Source organism: Tympanuchus pallidicinctus, unplaced genomic scaffold (assembly GCF_026119805.1).
Source record: "Tympanuchus pallidicinctus isolate F22 unplaced genomic scaffold, pur_lepc_1.0 scaffold2, whole genome shotgun sequence".
In the NCBI taxonomy this organism is placed as follows: Eukaryota; Metazoa; Chordata; class Aves; order Galliformes; family Phasianidae; genus Tympanuchus; species Tympanuchus pallidicinctus.
This window is the reverse complement of record NW_026294721.1, coordinates 50201664-50226312: the sequence shown is the minus strand read 5'-3', so window position 1 is coordinate 50226312 and position 24649 is coordinate 50201664. Positions and strand designations below refer to the sequence as shown.

Sequence of the window (24649 nt, the reverse complement as noted above, 5' to 3'; positions counted from 1 at the left end):
GCAGGAACTGGACCTTAGTCCTCTACTTATGCATATCTTTTCAACAGAATTTTTATAATGAAAATGCCATAGTCAAATATAAGTTCCTGTTATCATTTCTAATGCATCTATAGATTTGGCTAATGATGATACTAGCTTTGTGCATGTTTGGAATTTTCTCATTTGTTTTGCTGGCAGGACCAGAGAAGTCCAGGGCTGAGAATGATGGAGTAATGGTGTTCTCAAGGACCGTAAAATAGAGCAGTGTTTCCTAAAGTAGGTTATGTGAAGGACGAGCAGAAAGGCACAAGAGGGAGGGGTGGCTGCAGAAAATATCGATGATGTCATCCTTAGGATGAGCAGATCTTTGAAAATGTATAGTAGCAATTTACTTTCTGAGTGAGGCCTATGCTTCCCAAAGTTGGGAAAATCCAAATCTATCACAGTGTTCCCCTTAACAACAGAATCCTGTTAACCAAGTGGTTCAGGAAATGTGGACAACTCGGTTATAAAGGGCCACGTGCTTAGCCTTTGTCTTAAGCCTATGCCCAGATGACCCATTTTGCACATTTCAACCAAGAATAAAGTGACCTCATTTTCAAAAGTGCTGAGCACCAGCTGTTCCTGTTGTGTTCACAAGCCCCACCATAAGTTCTTGCTTTGAAATTCTTGGCCTCAAAAGAATTTTGAGGCAACAGAGTGATTATATGTTCTTCTACTTGCCATACGCCTATTTATTTTAGTTCAGCTATAAAAGTCTGAATAAGCTACTTTAAAATCTTGAAGACTCAAATTAGAACAAGTACTCTTGCCACTGGAACAGAAGTGCAACATAAGTGAGCCACGTGACCTTTAAATAATGTTGTTTCGCACAGAAGGATAACTAGATTGAAGGGCAGAGAATTTCAACCTTTATCTTTTCTGGTGAACAGCATGAGAATGGAGGAAAACTACCATTAGATCATCAGCACCTGAACTGACATTACTGGAATGAAGTTTCTTTGCTACTTACGATAAGACATTAGCTAAACAAATTTGAGGTTATTTTACTACAGTAGTCCACTAGCAACTTTTACACAACAAACCTGTATTTGCCTCTAGGTAGTTTTATGATGCATAAGAACAAACAAAAAAACTTTCCCACAAATAACAAAACAAGACACAACAGTTCAAACATCACAGAAACCTGAAAGTTGTAGGCAAAGTGTACAAGAAGAGATAAGAGCTTTATCAATGATGTAACTCAGGATACAGCTATTCACTGGGAGGACACTGATGTTCTGACATGCCTGAAGAAGTTTTAGGGAGCACTTCAAGGTATCAGCAAAGTATATAAATAAAAATCTAGTCTCTTTGTGACATAACCTTCAAAACACAACTTGTTTCCTTGGTGTGAAGCTTTGGCTTCAGGGTCCCTGAGCTATCTGCCCGCTCTTCGTTGTCTGGCTGTCACAGTTCAGCTCCTTCCAGGCAGACTCACTCCACTACGTACAACGGATGCCAAGCTGCTTCTCTCAAGAACCAGAGACAAATAAAATATCTAAAATATTGATCCTGAGGATCCTTTGATCAATGCCTGGAAGAGGCAAGGCTAGATGGTTAGTAAGTACCACAATATGGAAATCACCACAATATATCACAATGTGGGAAAGACAGTCATGGAATAATGTGTTAAGAACAATGGACCAGCATGAGCGCTTAGCACCAAGTTGCTGGGTTCCTTGTCTCATTGGCCATAACCTGCTTGTTTGGCTTCACCTGTCTCAATACAGAGTAAAATTTAAGAATTCTGATCCTTATCTTTCTACTTATTTCCAACTACAACATAAGCAGCGAAAGGGAGGAGTGGAATAAAGAAAGAGGGAGTGAAGAAAAGTTAACCTTTGAATAATTCAATACAAGAAATGCAAGAATGTTGGATTTGATATATATAAAAACAAAACAAAACAAAAAAGCCACTTAAAGGCATGTGCACTTAAAAACCATAAAAAAAACAACTCCACTTGTTTCTCATACCTGATGCTTTGAGAACCATAAGAAAGTGCATTCCTCCTCTGACCTCCAACACTAGACTGTGTTATTTCTGAGGATTGCTCTGCTAATAAGCCACAGAGCATTTGCTAATCTCAGATGAAGAGCTGCCTGGTCTATCCTAAGAAAAGCTATAAATGTTTTATAAATATATTTTTATTTATAAAAGCTATATATATATGTATATATACATACATATATATAATTTGTTCCCTAACGTCATTCTTCCATGCAAACTATAGCTGCAATCACAAGTGAGCCATTACTGTAAACAAGTGATGATACTGTCCTCTACAGTCACGAAAGTGAAGACAAGCAACATAAGAGCCTAACTTCTGTGATTCACATATTAAAAGAAAAACATCCATAGCATTCTAGATGTTACAGTTGACATTAATTTCTTATTGGAATGCAAGCTCCAAAAGCAGTTTGTCCCTTTTGCTTCTCACAGAATAAAAAAAAATAATACAACAAATTAACATGGACCAAGAGAGATGTGAGTGTAACTACATTTTCTAAATCTCCATAAAGCCTTCCTGGATACTCTCTGCAGCTCTCTGAGCTGGTTTCAGGCAGTTTTCATAACATATACAATGCAGGAGGAGCCTGGGCACATCCAACACATTAGCTTACAATGCTCCATCCACAGTAGCCTGGTCAGACAGGGTTGGTGGCTGGCCACTGGCTCCTTGCATAGGAGATGGGTAAGTCCTGTACCCTGCCCCTGACCAGCAGGAACAGCTACCCACTGATATCAGAGCGCTGGAGCTGTGAAGACGCGAGGGGAGGAAGCAAGGGACATATCCTTGTATAATATTTACATGGCTTTATTATCTTTATGATTTAAAATGTATATGGCTTATATTATTACAAACCTCCAAGAATGGCTAAGTTGAGATACATATCCTGGAAGTGAGGTATAAATGCAACTATGCATATCACTTCTTTGCAACTCAACTCATTAAGCTTTGGCTTTTTCCTTGCAACATTATTTTTATGTCTTCAAAGATAAAAGTAGTCAAGCCAAAAAAATCAACCCAAAACACTCCCTCATAAAACCCAGCTGCTTAGCATATTTCATTACCACAATGACTTCAAAAATACTGAGCAACTCCAACCTGCAAGCCACTTGGCTTTAGCGAGAGATAAGTGCCTGAGATAAGAGAAGTATAATTGTTCAATGTAACACGGCAGCGTTTTATATAAACACTTGCTAACGCAGCACTTCGTACAGTTTGTTTCAGACTTGTAAAATTCTGATGAATGTTTCAACTTTTTTTGTGCCTATATTCGTTTAGTATAAGGACACAAAATTAATACTAGAAGGCATCCAAAGAGGGCTACAAAGATGTTTGAAGGGCAAGATGTGTGAAGAGCAGCTGAGGCCCCTCGGTTTGTTCAGCCCAGAGCAAACGAGGCTGCAACCTGCAGCTCCTCACAGGGGACACTGACAGAACCCAAAAGAACAGCATGGAGCTGCATCAGGAAAGGGTTGAGTGGGAAGATGTTCTTCACCAGAGGACAATGGGCATGGAAATGCTGCCCATGGCAGCAGTCCTGGCCCCAAGCTGCTGGAGATCAAGGAGAATTTGGACAGTGCTCTCTGACGTAGGGCTTGAATTTTGGGCAGTCTGTGTGGCGCCAGGAGTTGGATTCAATGATCCTTTTGGGTGCTTCCCAGCTCAGGATTTTCTGTGATTCTGTTGTTCAATGTAACAACAGAGCAGTTATACTTTGCCATATAGACCAAAGCCTACAGGCCTCTACAAGTCATTCAGCTAATTCCACTGATGAAGAGTCTTAAACAGCTGGTTCCTGAAGAACTCTGAAATTGGGATTAACCAGATTAACCTTTTGCTCGTAACAAAATGCTTTGAGTGTAACCTAGCATAGCACTTTTTTTCAGTAATATCAAGCAAATTTGACAGAGGGGTAATCTCAGAGGTCTCACCTCACCACAACTTAACGTGACCCATCACAAGATCTTCTCGGGAAAAGACTAAAGCCAAAGCTCAGCCGCATAAGAAGACATCAGAGCACCCACATGGGAGAAAAGTTTTATGAAAGAAAGCCACAGGAAACTAAGCTTCAGAAGTCTCACAGTTCACAAAAACTTCCTGTTTTTTTTCCCTTTCATAGCTACTCGTGAGTAATTGCTTGAGGGTAACCCTGCAGCCTCCACTCAGAGTTAATCACCCTTTCAATACCAGTTTACTGCCCACTTCCAAACTTAGAAGCATTCTTGTTTCACATAATTATCACCCTTCTGTCCAACTCCCTGCCCTTCAAATTATTAGTAAAATCAAGGGGAGAGATGATCACACTGATATGATGGCAAACGACAGCCTAGCATCACAGGAGAGAATGGTAAACTCTATGATATCACATCATAGCACATTTTGGTTGCCTACAATACTCAGCAATAGCCACCTGAGGCTGCAGTTTTCCCCTTTCCTAACCTATATGTTTTTGACGTAAGTGCCCAGAGCCCTCACCGTCCCCTCCTAAGATTCTGAGACTGAATTCTTAATTTTTTTTTTTTTTTGGAATCATTTCCTAAAAATTTACTATTTTTTTTAACACTTCTACCATTCTGCATTCTATTTATTTTCTACCATTTGCGTTGTTTTTCCAGTGTTTATATTTCAGTCTTGCCAGGAAAAATGTCTACAACATCACTTACAATTACTAACAGCATGCATATCTAAATTAAACCCCTGCAGATGTAGGCCAAGCATAAACAGAATACACTCAGGTTGGTATACAATACAGTCTCCCCACACAAAACATGTGAAACAGACATGTACTGATGCTATCCTAACAAGTAAGATAAAAATTCAGCAGAATTTTGGAGATTAAAGACAGTATAAGGTAAAATGATTTATAACCTACATAAATGCCATTTATGCTGTGTGCTCTAGTATGTTTGGATGCATACAAATGTTCACACAAACATGTTAACTTTTACCTGTTCCATGAAGGCCCATGGCACATGTACAGCAGCTCACTATGAGAAAGGGAAGAGTCACTGTCATCACCACCAGCCTCATCTGCATTACACACCCAAAATCTATTTCGGAAAACACATTTTAGCGATGCAGGTCTGTGAATTAACGGGGCTTAGAGATACAAATTTGATGTACACACAAGATCACTGTCTTAGCACCTCTGTAGAGAGATGGTGGCAACTGAAAAACTCAACACATTGGGACCATTTTCAAAGATAGCTTAATTGACAAGCATACAGAGTCAGTTCAGGCCCAGATGCAAAACCAGGTATGTGGATTTTAAAACCTGCACAGTTCCATTTACCAGCCTTCAAAGATGCTGAATGTTCATGTTTTGTGAAAATTAGTGCTTTTACTGAGACATCCGATGTGTTACAACCTCAGGAAGTCATAGTGAAAAAGTTATGATCTTCACCTATAGCTGAACAAACGCTTTGATTATCTCAGGAGACATCCAGGAACTCCAAAACAAGGAAAAGGGATACCTCAGAGACATGAAACTTTTGGATCCAATTCTGCAGTACTTTCTCAGGACAACAGCAGTTCTGCCTGATTAATAAGTGGAAGACTTGGAAACTGCTAATGTCTTGGCACCAGATCCTACTTGCAATGTAAATTAAGAGTTGACATTTTCAGAATGTCAAGAGTTGATGTAACAAGAAGCTTCTGCTTAATGCAAGCCTTTCATCTAGGCATGTGTCACCTTTGAGATGAGACGGCTCACGATGCTCAGAACTCAACAGGGGAAGGGAAGGGAACTAAGAGAATAAAACTAATAGAAAGCAGGAATAAGTGGAATCACAGAAATCATGAAGAAATGCTCCTTTCATGACCTCACAGTCTATCTTACGTAAAAAGAGAATGCGTGATGACATGCACATTATTAATATTCCAGTTTCAGGGACTCTGAAGTTCATGTGTGTTGTATCTGGAGAAAGAGGACTGATGTTGCCTCCCAGGCTAGTGGCCAATATGTTGTTCACTTCCAAAAACCTCTAAGCATTCTTCACAAGCGCACACATTCCTCACTTGTAGAAATACTGCAAAGCAGGGCAGGAGGAGGCCCAATGCAAGAATTACACTGATGATGCACAAAACTTAGGGCTGTCACAGGGCAGCTCCTCATACGTTAGGTAAGCATTTGCCACTGCCCTAAATTTTCCACATGTACCTGGGAGAGAAACCTGTGAGGATTATCAAGCAAACTGCACTGCCTGAAACAGCAAGAGACAGGGAAGCATGTAGGGGAAGTACCATATTGCTTTCTTCTTCCCCCTTCCTGGGCACCTGTTCATGGTCATACTAGGACACAGCACAGAGAGCAAGACAGACATTGGTCTTACCTGGTACAGACACTCTCAGGTTCTCACCTGTGATTAAAACATTAACACTTCTTTGCTATGTGAGCACAGAAACACCAGTTTTCACATCGTTCCTCTTGCCTAACTCTTCTAACTAGACAGCCTCATTGTACTTTCCATGTTCCTTCCAGCCCCTGCACTTTGCTTCAAAAAACATCACTGTACAGCAACACACTCCCAGGTGGTTTCAGGTTTTTTTCTTGCTGCTGGTCCCCATGATGTAGCCTTCCTAACGCTATGCACAATGAACACATAACACATTTACTTAGAAATACAATATCCAGGTCAAATACTCCAATCTGAAAAGCTGGGTTTTCTACTAGAGATAAATGACAGCTCCTAAGGGCCACTGCACTAGACAGTTTTGCCTCAGTGTTTACAGACCTTGGTTTGACACCAACCCATGAGTAGAATCTAACAGCCAACATCAATTTGTATGCTTTAGTACTGTTTGAAATATACTATCCTATTCAACTGCCCCATTAGCTAGTGAATGAATTACAACGACACAAGAAGGTAAAGCTTTTTTCCCTCAATTTTTTAAACTCACCTTTATAACATTTAAAGGCATGCTACAGTGAAACACTTCAATTTACTTTCATACGTTTCTGGGAGACATAAAAGACGGGAAAACTACTAGGATGAAAAGGGATAATCATGCAAACCTGAGTGCACCGTATTGTTGCATTGCATCCTCGGAACAATCAACAACAGGACAGAAACTAAATGAGGTTATTATCTGATAGGCAGAAAAGACTCAGATCAATTATTAGCCTTTGAAATGAGCTCAGAGACACTCAAGTGAAGGAGCAATAGTTCTAATTTAAATCCAGTTAGCTAAATGACTTACACTGAAATCTAGAGGTGAGCTGAGGAAACCTACTTCTCGTGGCCACAACACGGGACTCAAGACTGCTCTAGAGCAACAGAAACGCACTGACAATGATTATTTTTGTTCACTGCCATCATATCCGCCCTTGTTTCTGGTTAGCCTGTCCCACTTTCCCCATCTCTCTCATCTATGACCCTTATTCAAAGGCAAATTCCAATTAAAAGGGAGCATCACTCAGCAGTTACAGCTATTCCCACCTCAGCCTTTACGATGCCCTGATGAAGGCAAAGGATACATGCAAGACAGATAGGTATATACACTGTCCAGGGAGGAGCGGCAGCAAAAAGTACAGCAAAGTTTCCTGCCTGAGCAAAGATTTTGTGCACTTTCCCATGACAGACAGAACTGGACCCCTGTGGACTTAGCATACATTCCAGTGTATGACAATTAGGAAAGATGTACAGAGACCACTTCCACAACACGTAATATTTAGCAACACATAAAAAGCAATAAGTAAGCCTGCATAACCAATCTCTTATTGTGCTGGATAGGGCAACGCAGCAGACTGTGTATCTCAAGAAAAGTTACTGTACACGTTTTTAAAATAAGCAATGCACCGTTTTGTGATAAATGGTAATTACAAACATGCTTTCTAATCTGAGGTTTCCAAGAGACACGTTAGTTTCACAGTCATAGTTACTGAGGAATATTTCTGCAAATAAATGCAGAATTAAATGGATCATGCCCTCATTAAATATGCCTTAACTTTTGATTAGCCCTGGGCAGGCATTTGGACTCTGTTATCTCTGTAGTCCCCTTCCTACTGAGCCATGCTAATCTACTGTACTCTATTATATTCTATTCTATTGTAATTCCACAAACTGAATCTAAGATCGACACAAAGGAAAATGTACAGTATATTTAGTAAAAACAAAGTATGAAAAAAACATCTTATTTTGAGATGGCTACATCTTTCTTTCCAGAGAAGTCCTATCAAGTTGTTCAAACACTGAAACTTCACCACAGCAGCGGATGGAAAAATGAAGAAAAAATATTTTTTGAACTCTGCGTGGGGATTTTTTGCTGAAAACATTCCAATTAGATCCACTCTAATGCAGAGATCCCATGCAAACATGATTTCAAGATTTCACTGATAAAGCTGTGTTTTGTGAGTACAGTCAGGAGAAAAGCCAGGCTGCACTCCAGCGTTAAGATCCAGTCCTTGTGTTTGTTACCCTACCTTGAAGTTAACATAAGAGGCTGAAGGTCCCTTTGGGCTCCACGCTGAAATTCAGTCCACCATCTTCCCTTGCCTATAAGATAAGAAGCCCCATTTATGGCACCTAAAGCCTTATCGTGTATGGTCAGAAGTTCATCCTCTGGAACCAGGTCACAGGTCATCAACAGGAAATTCATAGGAAATTATGGAGGAAATTAAAAGAACACAAACGGGCACGAAAAGTAGTTTATGTAATCTGGGTTCTCCCAAAGCTGCTTCCTGTGTTATGATGAACTAAGCTTTCTTACTGAACTTTGCCTTTTCCAAGCCACATTAAGTATTTCTGAATTGTCTATTATACTCTCGGTGCTTCAAAACAGTGAGGTTAAATTCACTACAAAGGGCCATTCAATTTTTCCCTTAAGTGATGCAACTGAGAAAGAAAACGGTGGCAGAAAGGGCTGCTTTGAGACCACTAAGTGTATCTTTCTAATCCATAATCCACATACAAGAGAGAGAGGTGCTCTACAGACGTGAGGACAGTACCCACACTGAAGAACAGGTTCTCATGGTGCTTCAGTTCTGGCATCGTGGTCAAGCTGCAACAGTAATCATCATTTAGCTTCAAAACATGATGGTTAGTGCCAAGGAATCAGTTCTACTCTGGTATGCACTTTCACCCTTTCAGAATAAATCTGACAGTAAAACATTAGGGAGGGCAAGGGCTAAAGCTCTTCGAAGTTATCTGAACAACTTTTAAGCAGATGTTTAGCAGCAGTTACTGCTTAACTGTTTCAAAGCACCTTCAGCTGAAAGCTAAAACATGCAATGTACTGCCTAGCTACCAATACCTCCAATGGATCACTGAGACAGAAATCAGCAGAAGTTTCATTTTGTCTCTGTCCGTAATGTCGGACTTCAAAGCTGATTCTCACGACTCTCTTCTTGATATTTTCATTAAAGGGAAACAGCATAAATGGATCAACTACTCATTTATTCTTGTTCACAAAACCTTAATTCCACATGCAACACACCCACACTCAGCCATCTCTACCTTCCAAAGCCTAGGTTTGCTACTAGGTCTAATTCCCCAAAGAATATTTTCATTTGCTGCCTATCACCTTGTTACCTATCACCTTCCTCTTTTGCATTCTGTTTTCAAATCCCACCAGAACAAATAAAACAGTTAAGATATCTTTGTTAAGCACTCCAATTTGAAGTTTCTACTAAGTTGTGCATTTTTAACTATTCTAGCACCTCTGTGCTGAACAAGACAAAATAGCATTGGTAGAGTAGCCACTTCAATAAAAGTGCAAGAAAGGGCAAGCCAGCAGCTATAAGCCACTTTAACTACACCCTCATATCTACAGGCAGCAATCGGGAGAAATAGATGCTGGTTTGGGAGAGTTTTGCAGCTTCAGCATTCAAGCATTATCTGTATCTAGGAGTGATCATGCTGCCATTGGCCTTAGTACCAAAAATTCTTGCTAGGAAAGGTACAGAAGTGTGCAGCCTCCTGAGGCTTTTAGGGAAGATTTTAATTGTTTCACATCTCAGTTTCAACTGCTACCACTCCTATGCCTTTTTTCTAGTGCAAATAAAACCCAATGGTTAGACTGAATTGCATCAAATATTTCTTAGATACTCTTTACAAAGGGCATCCCTTATTTCCTGGCTGAGGTTTAAATTTACTCCACTGAATGCAGCCAGCTTTGATAGCGTAACAGCAGCCTAACCATTTAAAAAAAAAAAAAAAAAAGATTGTTTAGCAATTCTTACACTAGACCTAAATCAGCATTTTTTCTTCTGACTTTAATACTGCTTGGCCTTTTGCAGCGAGGTAAAAGCAGGCTCAGGAGGAGCCGCAAATAGGTTGTACCTGAACATTTTTTCCAGTCTTTCTTTTTTCAATTACAGGTTAGACGTCATGGCCCACAGTTTAGATGACAGGAAGCTGACTCAATTTCAGTGCTATACACAGAAACATCCTACAACCTGCTATGGATTACAAAACAGTTGTCACCCTAAAGAACCTCCCGAGAACACTGGGAGAAACCCCAATTTTTGGAGGACTTCCACAGTGTGCTTGGCAAAATATCATTCTTTCATTCTTCCTACCTGATTTACTTACCTCTCTTTTAATCGTGTGAAGAACTTTGCAAACATGGCAGTTCACTATTCTACCTACAAGCAAAGGCTTATTGCCCACAACTGATACAGTCACTGGCCTAAACCCAGGTAAGTGGCAAAATCCTCACATTTCAGCCGCCTCCAACACGTAACACAATTTGCAAAGATGCAGCTGTAATTCCATTCCAAAATGGCCAGACACTCAACACCCTTCAGGCTTATCAAAACTTGCTGGCAAAGGCAGAGTGTAGCTTCTGCACCTGTGACAGCTCGGGAACTATTTGCGATAAATCAGTATCGTGTCTGTTCTGAGCACTTGTCTGTCCTTGAAAGAGGAGCCTCCTGTATCTTCAATAGCTATCACAATGTCTAATGTGCATACAAGAAGTTACTTCAATCACACGACCATTGGAAAACACACCTGGAAACGTATTCTGATTCAGAACAGGATGCCACCTCTGTGCAAACACCCTTTGGTGATCTGATCCCGGTCCCCTCTGCGCACCCTGACCTGGCCCAAGGTGCAAGCGACTGAGCAAAGACAATGCAGAGCCTGAGAATGCAAACGGGCTCCCAGTAGCAGTGAGGGAGGCTGGGAAAGAAAAATAACCTGAAACTTAGCCCAGCAGAGAGGAGTGCTTTGAAGTGAGATGGAAACCTGAGCAGGTCTAGGTGAGATAGACACACACACAGACTTCTGTTTCTTTCTAACAGTCATTCCTCATAGATTTAACTTGCACTGCCACAAAATAAAAAGCCCTGGATCCCCTTGCTTGTAGGTCACAGTGGACAGGAAAGACATATACTCCAATGCAGTTCACTCAGCTGGGAGAACGCACAATTAAGACAAAGGAAACTGTCCATAGCTTGGTGTGAGAGTGAAGAATCATGGATATGCAGGAAACATCTCGGGGCCTGGTCAGAAAGGACCAGGACTGCAGAGTTAACACTAGAGTTAAAACTGCATGAGCAACCACAACACTGAAATTCACAAAGGGTATCAGAGAAGACTGTGTTTCATATTCTCTTTGTAAAGAAACCAAGAGGAAAAAACAAGCCAGAAATTGTGCAGAAAAGGCTGGTCCATGAACTTATGCAAAGTTTGCGGTCTGAAGACAGGACAGCTAGACCCTCCTTCCTCCACACCAAGCCCAGTGAAAGTTCCTGCTTTTCCCTCAAGGTAAGCAGATGCCCCAGGGACCAAAACAAACTGGAAGGCACAGGCAGCCCAGAAACAATTTCCTAAGCCATTAAAACAAGTTTGAGCCACCCAGGTTGGGCTGCTCAGCAAAGGCTGGAGCAAGTGAAGCAGAGCAAGAGCCAAGGGGCAACAGCTCTCTCTGGTCCCTGGCATCCACCTGCTCTTTTGTTTTCACTGTTCTAGGAGTGAGTCTGGCCTAAAACTAAACTATTCAGAATCTAGGAGGAAAAGACATCACATTATTGGTAAGTAGACTAGTTAGAAGGTGTTTCTTAATGCTACACAGAGAGAAAAAGGTGATGCAATACTGATTATTCCATTAAATATTAATTACAATACAACTGCTTTCAAGTTAGAACATCCTGTCTTAGATAATTGAATTAAGCAACAGGAGAACTGAAAAAGGTCCAAGGCTTTGTGTACACCTGTCATTTCCCAATTACATTACACTCTTCAGATCATGCATCGTTATCTCCAAAGATTAATTTTTATTAGAGTCAGGAGTTGAAGCTTAGGAAAAGAAGTGATTCATGATTCTCAAACTTGCTCAAATTTCACTCCTCAAACCCTTGATTTTCTTCAAGAAGGCTGCAGAGGTGGCCCTAGACTTTTCAACAAGCATCCTGGAAGCAGGCTATCTTTTCCTCCTACAAATCATAGCCTGCATGCAGACAACATCAGTAGACTTCCCAGGATTAGATATTTCTTGTCTGTCTCTTCTGATTCAGCTTGCTAACCAAGCTCCACTAACTGTAGGAGACTGAATTCCACTGTTCAGCTTCAGAGCACTGAAACACCTGCAAGGCAGTTTTACAGCAAAGAACAATAAAGTCACTGCAAACTTTTCAGAAGGCAGCCTTCAAATAAGCAAGCTCTGGTATTAGTTTTTACCACTGCAGAGAGTTCTCCAGACGTTCCTTCAAGGCTGCTACCCTACACCACCCCCAGCCCAATCTGACACACTGCCTCCACCACTGAGGCCTTCAGCTCCAACAGCTCAGGAAAGGCTGCAGGAAAAAAGGATTTCTTTTCAGAGCACTCTCAATGTCTGGTAACGTTTTACAGCTGGGTTAACCACAGCGTGTAGCTCATCTCTCCGCCACAAGAAAAACCAGGATTTCCCTTCTTTATTTAGGAGGGGGAAAAAAAAAAAGAAAAGTATTTGACATTTCAAGTTAAACGCCTGTTATTTCATGTGACTTCTTGGAGCTCTCATTCCTGAATTTCATCAAGTTTTATTCTGCTTGGCAGTTTTATATGACTCCTTTCTTTCCCCTTCAATTAAGTAACAATCCATCAAAACCATCAAGTATATTTCCCCTTTTTCAGCAACGTTGATTGGATTCAAACTTTTCAACATCTCTTTTCACGCAAGGTCAAAGCTCTACGTTGTTGTAGTTTTCTTTTCTGGTGGTTTTTTTCCCAAGTCAGCCATCCGCTGGGAAATTAATATTCAGCATGAACAATGAACTCCTCGCATGGCCTTTGAACCTCGCGGTTGCTAGGAGGCCTAAAGGAACCCTGGAGTACAGCACATTTAATAGCACGTATCAAGAGATTATTCAGCAGTAAAAATGTGTGATTTTCTAAATTCCATGCCTTTTTCTTTTCCCTCTCCTTATTTCCATCTGCCTTGATCTGTCAAACAATCTCTAAATTTCACACGAACTGCAACGGCATCCGCAGTAATTTTCTGTAATTATGGGCAGTTTGTTCCTAAAGTATCGAAAACATGACTGCTAGCCAGCAGTGCTGCTTCTCGTCAAATAAGCATTGAACTGGTCCTTACTCAGCTTTGCTGAAAATGCTGCTTAAAGCCAGGTGTGCTTCACCACTCCAGCGTGAGGTCTACACTTACCCTATGAACAAGGCTCTCTATAGAGACTGCTCTTCCTCCCCCAGAAAAGCATTGGCTGTAAAACCACTGCTCAGTATTTCAGTGCTGCTGAAAGAAATGTATCTATAAGTTCCCCATGCCCTGCTCAAACACACTTGAATAGTAGTGTTTTCAGCTTCTTAGCATCTTATTAAAAGTCCTTTTTTACTGTTTTCCTACCCAGAGTAACGAGGCAAAAACCCAAGGCTTCTAGCTTCTTTCCCACCCTCCACCCCCACCTCAAACAATGCAGTATCTAATTAAAAGAGAACCACAACAATACTAATGGTGATGAGGTTAAATGCTTGGATAAACAGAATGCAGCCCTCTGAAGAGCCCCTGTGCTTCAAATAGTGAGATGTGTTTAGATACAGTGGCCATTCCTCACAAAACTAATATTTGTCAAGGCAATGGACTACGATTCTTTAAAAATAAATGAATGTGGAAACCATCCATCAACAGAGAACAATTGCATTTCCAGCTAGAAGCCAATCAGGTTCTTCCTAAAACATTTCTGACTTCAATTTTCAACATAGTATTCCTCCAACAACTTGAGCAGGTTGCTCAAACTAAATGTGACATCCATCCTTCTTCAATTGTTGCAGTTTAAATCAATGTGCTGGATAAACACAGTACTGAGGGGGTGCAGAGATTCATTTTAGAGTGGATTTCATACCCATAGGCCCCTAAAAACACAGTCATTGTCCAGAGAACGCTGGGTGACACATCTCATTCTAAGGATCACTCGTGCTCGAACACCTACGTGGATTGAGGCAACCTTGCCAAGATAAAGCTTTACAGAGCCAAAGTGTTTCCCTGAAGAATTAAAAACAAGCAAAACCCACACCACTTGGCACATGTGAGTGCCTTCTCTTTTAAAAATGGGTTTCCAGCCTTGAAGTACTGAGTTACGCAGGACCAACACAGCTCCGTATCTCTGCATCAGGAATGTGAGCACATCCATGAAGAACAACAAAAATCTTCGCCGCACACTCAGGTTTGGCTCTCCAGCTGCCTGCAGAACCTGCAGCACCAACACAACAAACACCCCCTCCCAACAACCGCTCTCTTTTTCTTCAGCTGCTCAGGAATAAATTACACTTGTCATTTCCTCCCAATCTGTGGCTTCCCAGGAAAGAGGGAAAAAAATCAGAAGGGCTACTGCCAAAATGGCACAGTATTCTCACATGGGCAGATTTTGCAGTGAAATGCATGTTCTTCCCCTTCTGCCTGGAGGTTAATGAAAGAGTAGTCACACAGCATTTTCAAACCACGAGAACCAAAGAGAAATGTTTATTAGAGACAGAGAGAGCAAAGCAAGTGTGTAACCGACAGCCACAATCTTTAGCTCAACCTTTGCAACAGTAATTGGGAGGGGGGGGGGGGATTGGAAATGTTTTCAGTAATGCATGAAAAATACCTTCATTTTCTCCCTCTCCCTCTTTTTCTCCTTTAAAGGAATCCGCCTACTCAACCTAAATCGAGCCTTAGAGGGAAAACAAGCCTTCATGATAAACTAGGATTTGATGCGGTGGGAATGAAACGTTATGTCCGAGCATCACAATAAGCAGGCAGCAGAACAACAAAGGAGGTTTCCAGGATTTTCTGCCCCCGTCCCCCTCCCTATCAGCATTTTCCCAAGTCTTCCTTCTGCTGTTTATGAAATGTCTGAATCCCTGAGCCCATGCGGATGCTTTTCGGAATGAAGCAGCTTCCATTAACGTTACCGAGGCTTTCTGACATTGCAGCAGCACTCTAGCCGAAGCAAAGCCTCTCCCGATGTCCGCCTTTCCCCATGCTGGTTTTTGTTTGGTGTGTGCTCTCCCTTCCCCACGCACAAACACATTGGTGCAGTGCCCACTATTTCCCTACGGCCTCCCCTGATGGTGACGGCCTGAGGAACATAGGTGCACGTGTGCACTGCCCGCATACTCGGCTCTGCTCCCCTTCTACCTCCGACACCAAATGTTAACGTGTTTACAGGCATTTGCACCAGAGCAGAAACATGCAGCTGGAGCCTGGCAAGGTGCTAGAGGACGGTTGGACCTGATTATCTCAGAGGTCTCTTCCAACCTTCACGGTCCTATGTCCATACGAGGGGCAGGCTGGCCACGACAGGTGACCCTTTTTCCCTCGCAGACAGACAAACGCGGCGGAGCGCTGGTTTACAGCGGGGCCAGCTGCATTACAAGCATAACGTGCAGCAGCAGATTCCCAGCACATGCTCCCAGCACAAAAGGAGCAAAGGGCTCCACGCTCTGCGCGCCCGCTCCTCTCCGCCTGCCCTTCCGCGGCGCTGAGACGTGACCGTTCCCCCCTGCCTTATTTCACTCCGCTAATAGATTTTAAACACCATATTGCGAGGGCCTTGCCGTGAATCTTGCCGAGGTACAAAATGGTGGATGTACGCTATTTTTTTTTTTTTTTTGCATTATTCATAGCAAGTTATGCTCCCCGCAGCCGCACGCCCGCAGCCCGCAGCCCCGCCGGCGGTGCTACCAACCTGATGTCATGTAGCCCCGCGACGCCTGCGAGATGAAAGCCGGCGGGAAGTGTTTGTGCAGCCGGTAGTCCTTCTCGCTGCGGGACCGCATGCGGTCGGAGGCCCGGTCGGAGAAGTCGGAGCTAGGCCAGGCCCGCCGCAAGGTCGTGCTCCGCGTCTTCTTCATGCTGAGGATGCCCGAGCGGTGCCCCCGCAGCAGCGCAGCACGGGCCGGGCCTCGCGGCGCTCCCGTCAGCCCAGCGCCGGCGCCGCCGGGGCGCAGCCTGCGCCCATGGTGCCGCTGCCTGCTCTAGGGCGCGGGCGGCACGGCCCGGCCGCTCTTTTTTTCCCTCTCCCCCTCGAATGATCCAATTTTACACACGTCCCACAATGCATTACACTTCATTTGCAATCAGTCCGGCTTACAGCTTCCAGATTCGTGAGGAGGAAAGGCACATTATGTGGCTTCTCAGGAAAAAAAAAAAAAAAAAAAAAGGGAAAAAAGGGGAGGGGGGAGATCTGCAGCGTGAACGCTCCGGGATCCCAAACAATAGCCCGATTCAGCCTAGCCGTGCTTAGCCAACTGTGAGCCGCCACACAAAAGACCCAAACAAACGAGGAAAACCCCACGACCGCCGGTTGTGACCCGAATCGCAGCGCGCCCGGCGCTGGGAGAGGCGGCGGCGGCTCCCGGCACGGCGGGAGGAGGAGGACGAGGAGGAGGGGAAAGAGCAGGAGGAGGGGAAGGAGGAGCGAGCGCCTCGCCCGGCCGCGGGGCCGGCGGAAGCACCGCGACCCCCCCCCCGCCGTTCCTCAGGCCCCGGCGGCCGGCAGCGGCCCGCGGCCTCCCCCTGCCGTGGCGGCGGCGGCCCCCCTCACCGCCGCCCCGGGCTCTACGGCTGCCGACGCCGCGCTAGAAGCGGGGGGCGATGCCGCCGGGGGGGCCGCTAGCCGCGCCACCGTCCGTGCTCACGGCAGCCCCGGCCCGGTGCGCTGGTCCCGCCGGGCTCCGCGAGCAGCGCGCGGGCATTTACATACAAAGCCCCGTGCGCTGCGGGTGGCCCGACCCCCTCCCTGCCGCCCTCCTCTTCCCTTTCGCCAGCCCTAGGCACCCTATGAGGGGCGGCAGGAACAGGGCGGCACCGCTCCCGTGCCCATCGCCCGGCCGGGGCACACCTGGGGGAGAGCGGGCGGGCGGCGGGGTTTTCCCCGTGCGTCCCAGCGTACTCCGGGCGCTCCTTTCCTCCTCAGAGCCCGGTGGAGGACTCCCACAGCTTGCCCGAGGTGGGCCACAGCAGGGCGTTTGGAAACTGGAGCCACGAGGATGTGCGTGGCTCCCGCATCTCACCCCGCTGGTGCATGTGCCTGCTGCCATGTTGAAGCAGTGGCCTGCATGAAGGGGTTTGGGGACCAAAACTGCACTGAGGGACTCGGTTCCTTGGGTGTGCTTGGAGTCAGTTGATGCCACAATGTTACCTGTGAAGGAAACTATGACACAGGGATATTAAGATGCTGCCTAAGCTCAGCTAATAAATCACTTGTGCTTACTTTTTAGTATTATTTTTAAAATATAATTAATGAACGCTCCTTCCCACAGGGTTTAGTCTCATTTCTAAAAGCATGGAAAAATCAGAGGTCTGTAATTTGGACAGCAATTGAAAGCTTTCAGTAGTGTCACAATATGGGAAAGATGACAGCGAGTGACTAGGACATCAAAGTGAACAGGCCTGGAGACACACTCCCATCAGGGCCATGGCCATGAAGCCTTGAGTTCATTCCCCATCCTCACCTAAGCGGGCCTTGCTCAGCCTCTGGACAGACAACACACCAAAGAGTCATTCAAGGTTCCATTTGCTGCCACCCTGTTCATATGGTATCAAAATGATGTGAATGAAACCTGTCAAGAAATCAAATACAAATTGGGTCCTTGTTCATTCATTTTCATTTCCTTCCAACAGTGTGAAAAGCCAGGGAGAGCTACATATTTCCATTGATGTCTGTATACTGGGAGAAACGCGAAGAAGTAAGATGAGCAAAAAGCTGGCCCAGAGCACCACTAATGAAAATATAAGATATTTTCCATCGTGCAACTTACTCATCTAGCAATTTACTCATCAACCTACGCAAGGCTTATAATAGAACATTTTCATCCTCAAACCCAAAAAAAACTAAAGAGAAGTTCTAGAATCGCTCAACTTTTCTAATCCAAGACAGATCTGGATAGGTCGGTTAGCACAAACTAAGTCAACCCCCCCAAAACCTACCCATTTCACTGGATGTAAAACAAAATGAAATCCTACCCAGGAGCATGAACTCCCCTTCCACTGTCTGAAAGTTGAGCAAATGATGTTCACACTGTAGAAGAAATGGCTGAAGGCAGCCTTTACCTGGCCAGCTGACTTCAACCTATGTCTGAACTAAACTCAACCTTTCTTCTAGTCTAGACACAGCCCTAGATATCATTCTGTTCCATTAAAAAAGACATGGAAAAAGATGCATTATATGAGGAATGAGACAAATAGGAATAAGCAATGAGGAGGAAAAATGAGGTCAAGAAGTAGAAAGACAGAACAAAGCAGGGTTGGAGGAGTGACAAGACCACAGTGATCCTGACACTATCTTTCTGTGTAATTATTCTAAACTAAAAACATGAGTCTAGTTTTAGGGCTAGTTGAACAAGTAAGAGAGCGAGGGACAGCTCTAACACAGTCAGAGCTGTGCCCCACTGCAACTATCAGGAAAAAACACGTCCCAGTGCTTTTCCAGCAATTTGCTGTACACTGATGAACCAGTGACAGCATACAGGAATGATTCAAGTACTTTGAATTGACTTCAGTTGTACACTTGCAGGAATGGTCACAAGAGCAGTACAGTGTTTGCAATTTACGTTTTATGTCCTCTACACATTGATTGTAGGAGTCAGGCTGGCTTTAGGACAGTTAACAGGATGAGTCTCCATTGCGTGACAATTTTGAACAAGTAATATTTTGCTCCTATGACTACACATTTGTTTCACATTAAAGTTGGAGGTAGGGGGAAGAAATAAGCAATCCATCTAACAAAGCCCACTTTCTCTTCTCAAATGTAGGGAGATGAATTTAAAACCATTTTGGAAGCCTCCCTTCAGTCCTGAGACATTATGACTATGGTCAGCTAAAGCTTCTTCTACTCCATCTTTTCGGGTTTCAGCTGCAAGTTTTTTTTGACATGCTGTCTGAAAGCAAAGTTCTTTGCTTTGAAGAGAGGAATTCAGAGCAAGTTTCCTCCTGTTTTTGCATTGTTTGAAGTTGAGTTTTGTTACTGGGATGAATCAAATATATAATTAAAGACCACGTTTAAATTTTGTCTGTTTTCTTTGAAAAAGAGCTAGAACTGTGAGTATAACTGATTTTTTTTGCTTCAATGGCCAAACTGAAATAAAGTAATTTTCTTCATATGAATCGAAAGCTAAAATTTTAGGGCTTTTGAAAAAAAAAAAAAAGAAAGAACATTACATTGTTAGACATTTCAAATTAGTGTAGGTTGTTGTTGTCTTTAGTAAAAGAAGATAAATGCGTGGATTCATACAGAGTTACGTTAGAGCAAGGTAGGGAAAGAAGAGTTCCCAGCTACAAACAACTCTCCTGTTTGGAATGACATTATAGCACTCTTATAAGCACAGTTTGCAACAAATACAAAATTGCTGATTAATCAGACGGTTCCAACAGGTAGGGAGGGGACTTTTTATTCCATTTGGCTGAAACAGTTGTGAAATTCTGCTTTAATTTACACTTTGTATTTTTTCCTGCCTGTGGCATATTGGTAAAGTTTTGTCTAATTCTAGAACGTATCACTCAGTGCCACATCTACACTTTTCTTGAATGCCTCTAGGAACAGTGATTCCATCACCTCCCTGGGCAGCACTGGTATTTGATGTCCAGCAGGTACCATCTGCTTGAATTACCAAAAAGGTGAAACTAGATTAAATAGACCCATAGATCATAGAGACCTCAGGGAGGAAAAAAAAAGGGAGAGAGAGAATGAACTAAACCAAAAATGAACATCCCGCCTCTCTGTTAGCCTAATAGTTCCCAATCAGTGACATAACAGTAGCCATTCCAAAGGTACTGGTTGAGCATTATACATTTCATGAAAAGGGGCCTAGGTACACTGAAAACACCACAAAGGATTCTTACAGGTTCAAGCTTTTCATCACAATGCTACTTCAGCCAAAATTCATCATTGAGAGCCTGAGGGCTTTTGGAGAAGCAATAAAAAATGTTAGCTTCTGAAAATCTTCTATGTTATCTCTTAAAAGTGAAAAAACAAATATTACTCCAGATATCTATCACTTTTGATCTTCATAAGCACTAACTAGGTGCTAAGCAGGTCTATTCCCATCTTGGCAAAAAGGCCAAAAGAAAAGGACACAATGGGCCCAAAACAGCATAGGATATCAGTGACAAATGCACTGCTATACAGCCACGGGTCCCAGCTTCAGTTTCATAAGCTCATTTTTCCACTGTTGAAAAGTAATAATTATAGTTCGTAATTGTTAATAATTATATATGTTTGCCAACCATATCCTGGGCTATGCTAAGCATATTCGGAGCTGCATCAAGAGAAGTGTGACCAGCAGGTCGAGGGAAGTGATTCTGCCCCTCTATTATGCTCTTGTGAGACCCCACCTGGAATTACTGTGTCCAGTTCTGTGGCTGCCAACACAAAAAGGACATGGAGCTGTTGAAGCAGGTCCAGAGTAGGGCCACAAAGATGATCAGAGAGCTGGAGCACCACCCCTACAGAGACTAGCTGAGAGCTCTTCAGCCTGGAGAAGGCTCCTTGGGGACCTTTTAGCAGCCTTCCAGTACCTGAAGGGGCCTACAGGAATGAGGGAAAACGGCTTTAAACTAGAAGAGAGTAGATTTAGACTACATAGTAGGAACAAGTTCTTTACTGTGAAGGTGGCGAGACACTGGAACAGGTTGCCCAGAGAGGATGCCCCATCCCTGGAAGCACTCAAGGCCAGGCTGGATGAGGCTGTGAGCAACCTGGTCTATGAGAGGAATTCCTGCCTATAGCAGGGGGTTGGAACAAGATGATCTTAAAGGTCCCTTCCAACCCAAACCATTCTATAAATCTATGATTCTGTGATATGGCACTATACTATATGTATGTACTGTACTATATGTACTATATGTATGAACTTTATATATATATATGTGTGTGTGTGTATGTGCACGCGTGCTTGTCTGTGTGTACATGGTAATTGCTCTCATGTAATCTGGTATTTCAAGTTTCAGTCAGGGCAGCATTTCTTCTTCCTCCCCTTGGCAAACAGGTTTCTGTAGGGCAGAGGAGCAGACTTCATAGCATAGGGGGCTGCTGCTGGCACGTCAGCTTGACTGGCCTGGGAACCAACTACATGAAGTTTTCAACCAGAGCAAGCACTGACATAAAAATGTCAAAACAGATGAAATAGGACACACAAGGAGGAAAGCGGTGCCCCTCTTTGCTAAGAGGACTGCACGCCTCCCCTGTAAAATCATCACCTCAGCCTATGTGTTCAAAGCCAGTTTCTCCCTTATCTTGGAAATGGCCCAGCACATCAAGTAGGAAAACCTTTGTAAGCTTTTAAACTTCATAGAAACTTTTTTTTTTTTAAATCTACAAGTTTTTTAAGTGGGAGATAGGGTGCTGCAAGATGCTGGAAAGGAAATGCAGGACCTAAGAAAGTGGGAGAGGGAGAGAAGAAATGAATGAATAAGTAATAAATAAATAAAAAGGAGAAAAGAAGTCTGTAGTGCAAGGAGATGAAGAGCAGTAAAAAGAAGGAGAGGGAAGAAAGCTTAATGAGAGATGAGGTGGAAAATATGTAATTAAGAACTGGAGAAAAACACTGAGCTGAGATATAACATATAGGCCTTGGCAATGACCTGTGACTGATATGGTTTTGTTAAGAGGTATAGTTCTGCACAGTAACCTCCCTGAGAAAAGATACAACCTGCACGGCTTAATATTAATACGTCCATGAAGAGGAAAATCAGCCGGCTGCATAAATGACCCCACTTTCATGCATGGCTCTGTATTAGCAAATGTGCCACTAGCATGGAAACAGGCCAGAACTCAGTCTCTGAATGAGATGCTATTGTGAAACTCCTTTCTGGCAGCAGTCTGTAACTGTCCTTGGCTCTGGGAAGTACTTGCTACCCCTTCTCAGCCTTTGTAAGCAGATACTCGGGCAGAAAGCTCCCAGCACAGCATATCCTGGCCTCTTCAAGGCCAGGCTGATGTGGCTCTGGGCAGCCTGGTCTAGAGGTTGGTGACCCTGCCCGTGGGAGGGTGATAAAACTAGATGATCACTATGGTCTTTTTCAACACAGGCCATTCTATGATTCATCCTATGATCCCTTTTCCTGGCAGCTCTCAGACTTCCACCACTAATGCTTTCAGCTTGTCACCTCTCAGCAGTACTAGCTGTTACACATGCAAGAGAAGCCCAGTACTTGTCCATGCTTGTGGCCCAGCTCACAAAACAAGGCAGCCACTCTCGGTGGGTCTGTGGGACTGGAGAAACTGGGCTGGCTCCGACTTCTGGGACTGGGGCTTGTGGGAAACTCTGCCAAAAGCAGAGAGAAAAATCACCAAGTCAAAGGTGAGCGAGAAAAAGCTTCAAATGTAGAAAAGAAAAATATTTCAGAGCTTATCATAAGCAAGTCTTCAGTCTCACTCTGGAATGCTATCAGGTTGTGTTATACTGGCATAGTAATCCTGGCTTAATTACAGCACCTCTTAAAACAGTTTCGGATCATATTTCTCTCACTGTTATGTTTCGGGAATGCGTGATGACAGGAATGCAGTGCTGCTGCTGCACACATGCTGTAGTTCACCAATTCATTTTTCTGTGCGCTGGCTTATATGCTGTGGTATTTATTTTAACTTGCATGACTTTTTAGAAAAACCTGTCTCTGTTATGAGAAGAAAGACTGCCCTGTATTTTTTCAGCCCAGACCCTTCTGATTGCATTTGTGCTTCCTCTGCGTTGAAGACAAGTGATGCAGAAGGGCTGCGAATCTGGGTACCCAATTGTTTTGAGACACTCCTTACCAGTCTCAGGCACCAAGACTTAACCCAATTGCAACACAAACTGCAGGATCCAGCCTTCACCCCAGCACACGCTTCTCCTTGCCTGGTACGTGGCTCAGAGGGAGTCACCTGAAGTGGATGGGAGCTGGACTGGAACTCCTCAACATCCAGAACTGGAGACAGAGGGAAGCCACGAATAGTATAAAGACTTCCGAACAGCCAGGCATTGATTAGACCCCACACATATTATAGAATTCAAAACCTTGGAGAAGAAGAGCTACAGCAGCCCAGTTCATTCATCGGCTGCTCTCACAAAGGATATAGTAACAAAAGATTTGCCAAAAATGTTGACCTCAACTTTCTTGTTTTCCACTGGTGTCACATGTCATTAGTACCCTGGTATTTAAGTAACCTACTGATATATGGGGGCCAGCTGGATGGTGTTAGACAGGCAATCTATCCTTCTGGCTTGGTAGTTTGAAATAGAGAGCAGGAAGTAAGCATCTAGTGTAGAACACACGAACAGTAAAAGCCATTATTGATCATGTTTTTAAAGCCTAATTACACATGTCTTTCCATTCCTCCCTAAGCCTGTGTTTCTGCTGCATGCTCATGTAAGAGTTTGCACAACCATACCATTATGAGCAAACCCTGGGCTCTGACGAAGCTCCTCTGTGCTACAGCAACACAAAGCACCAGCAGATTCTGCACGTCAGGTGGGCACACATAAAGGAAAAATCTTCTGAGAAAGAATAGAATGCCCTTGGCTTTAGCAAGTGGACATTGCTTTGCTTGTTGCATGGCTGTGATTTAACCATATTTCAGTTTTAAATTCCAACTCCTTGTCTGTAAGGATTACTTAAACAAAAAGCTGCAGCTATCTTTGCAAAAGGGACAATGCATGTATTTGACAGCCTTCAAAACCAAAGGAGCATACCAAGGAAACTAAATCCCAGCAGCTGCTCTAGCTCCGCAGAGCATTTGCCGAACAACCCAGCACTAAGCTGCCTCTAAAAATTCTTGCTTATACAGCTGTGCCATATAGCGAACCTATTTTGTAGATGTACATACATATACAGTGTGTGTAACAGGCAGAGATCTTTAAAGCCTTAGAAAAGTTGGGAACCCTGAATATGGAGTACCCCACCTTTTATAAACAACATCTTGTCATGAATTTACTTCCACACGTGCATGAAGTTCTGCCTGTATCAAATAGGCTGTCAAAATACAGGTTTAGCACTGAAAACATATGCTTCCCACTGAACGGCTTGAAGAGAATGCAAGCAAGACAAACTCCCAACAGTGAAATTGCACTGATTCATCACCTCACAGCAGAGTAATTTAATTACTTCTTGGATATTTTATTATAGTCTCAGATTTAGAGGCTGTCTTGGCATAAACCAGTATTCGGGCAGTGGAAAAATCTCAAGAGAGAAGCCATAAACACAGACAGAAATTAGGTGAC

At 43.4% G+C, this 24649-nt stretch overlaps 1 protein-coding gene across 5 annotated transcripts in view; it reads right to left on the bottom strand.

The window, feature by feature from the left end:
- Positions 1-24649, bottom strand: part of STOX2 (storkhead box 2) — a 126690-nt gene that overhangs the window by 46900 nt on the left and 55141 nt on the right. Inside the window, exon 1 of one of the 5 annotated variants that reach the window (XM_052682615.1) lies at positions 16141-16334. The exons of 3 other annotated variants lie outside the window; for them this stretch is intronic. In XM_052682615.1, coding sequence (XP_052538575.1) covers positions 16141-16306 — 166 coding nt within the window. In that variant the 5' untranslated portion in view covers positions 16307-16334. Of the gene's footprint in view, positions 1-16140; positions 16335-24649 lie in introns of those variants that run through there. One more of the 5 variants, XM_052682617.1, reaches the window with a different exon arrangement.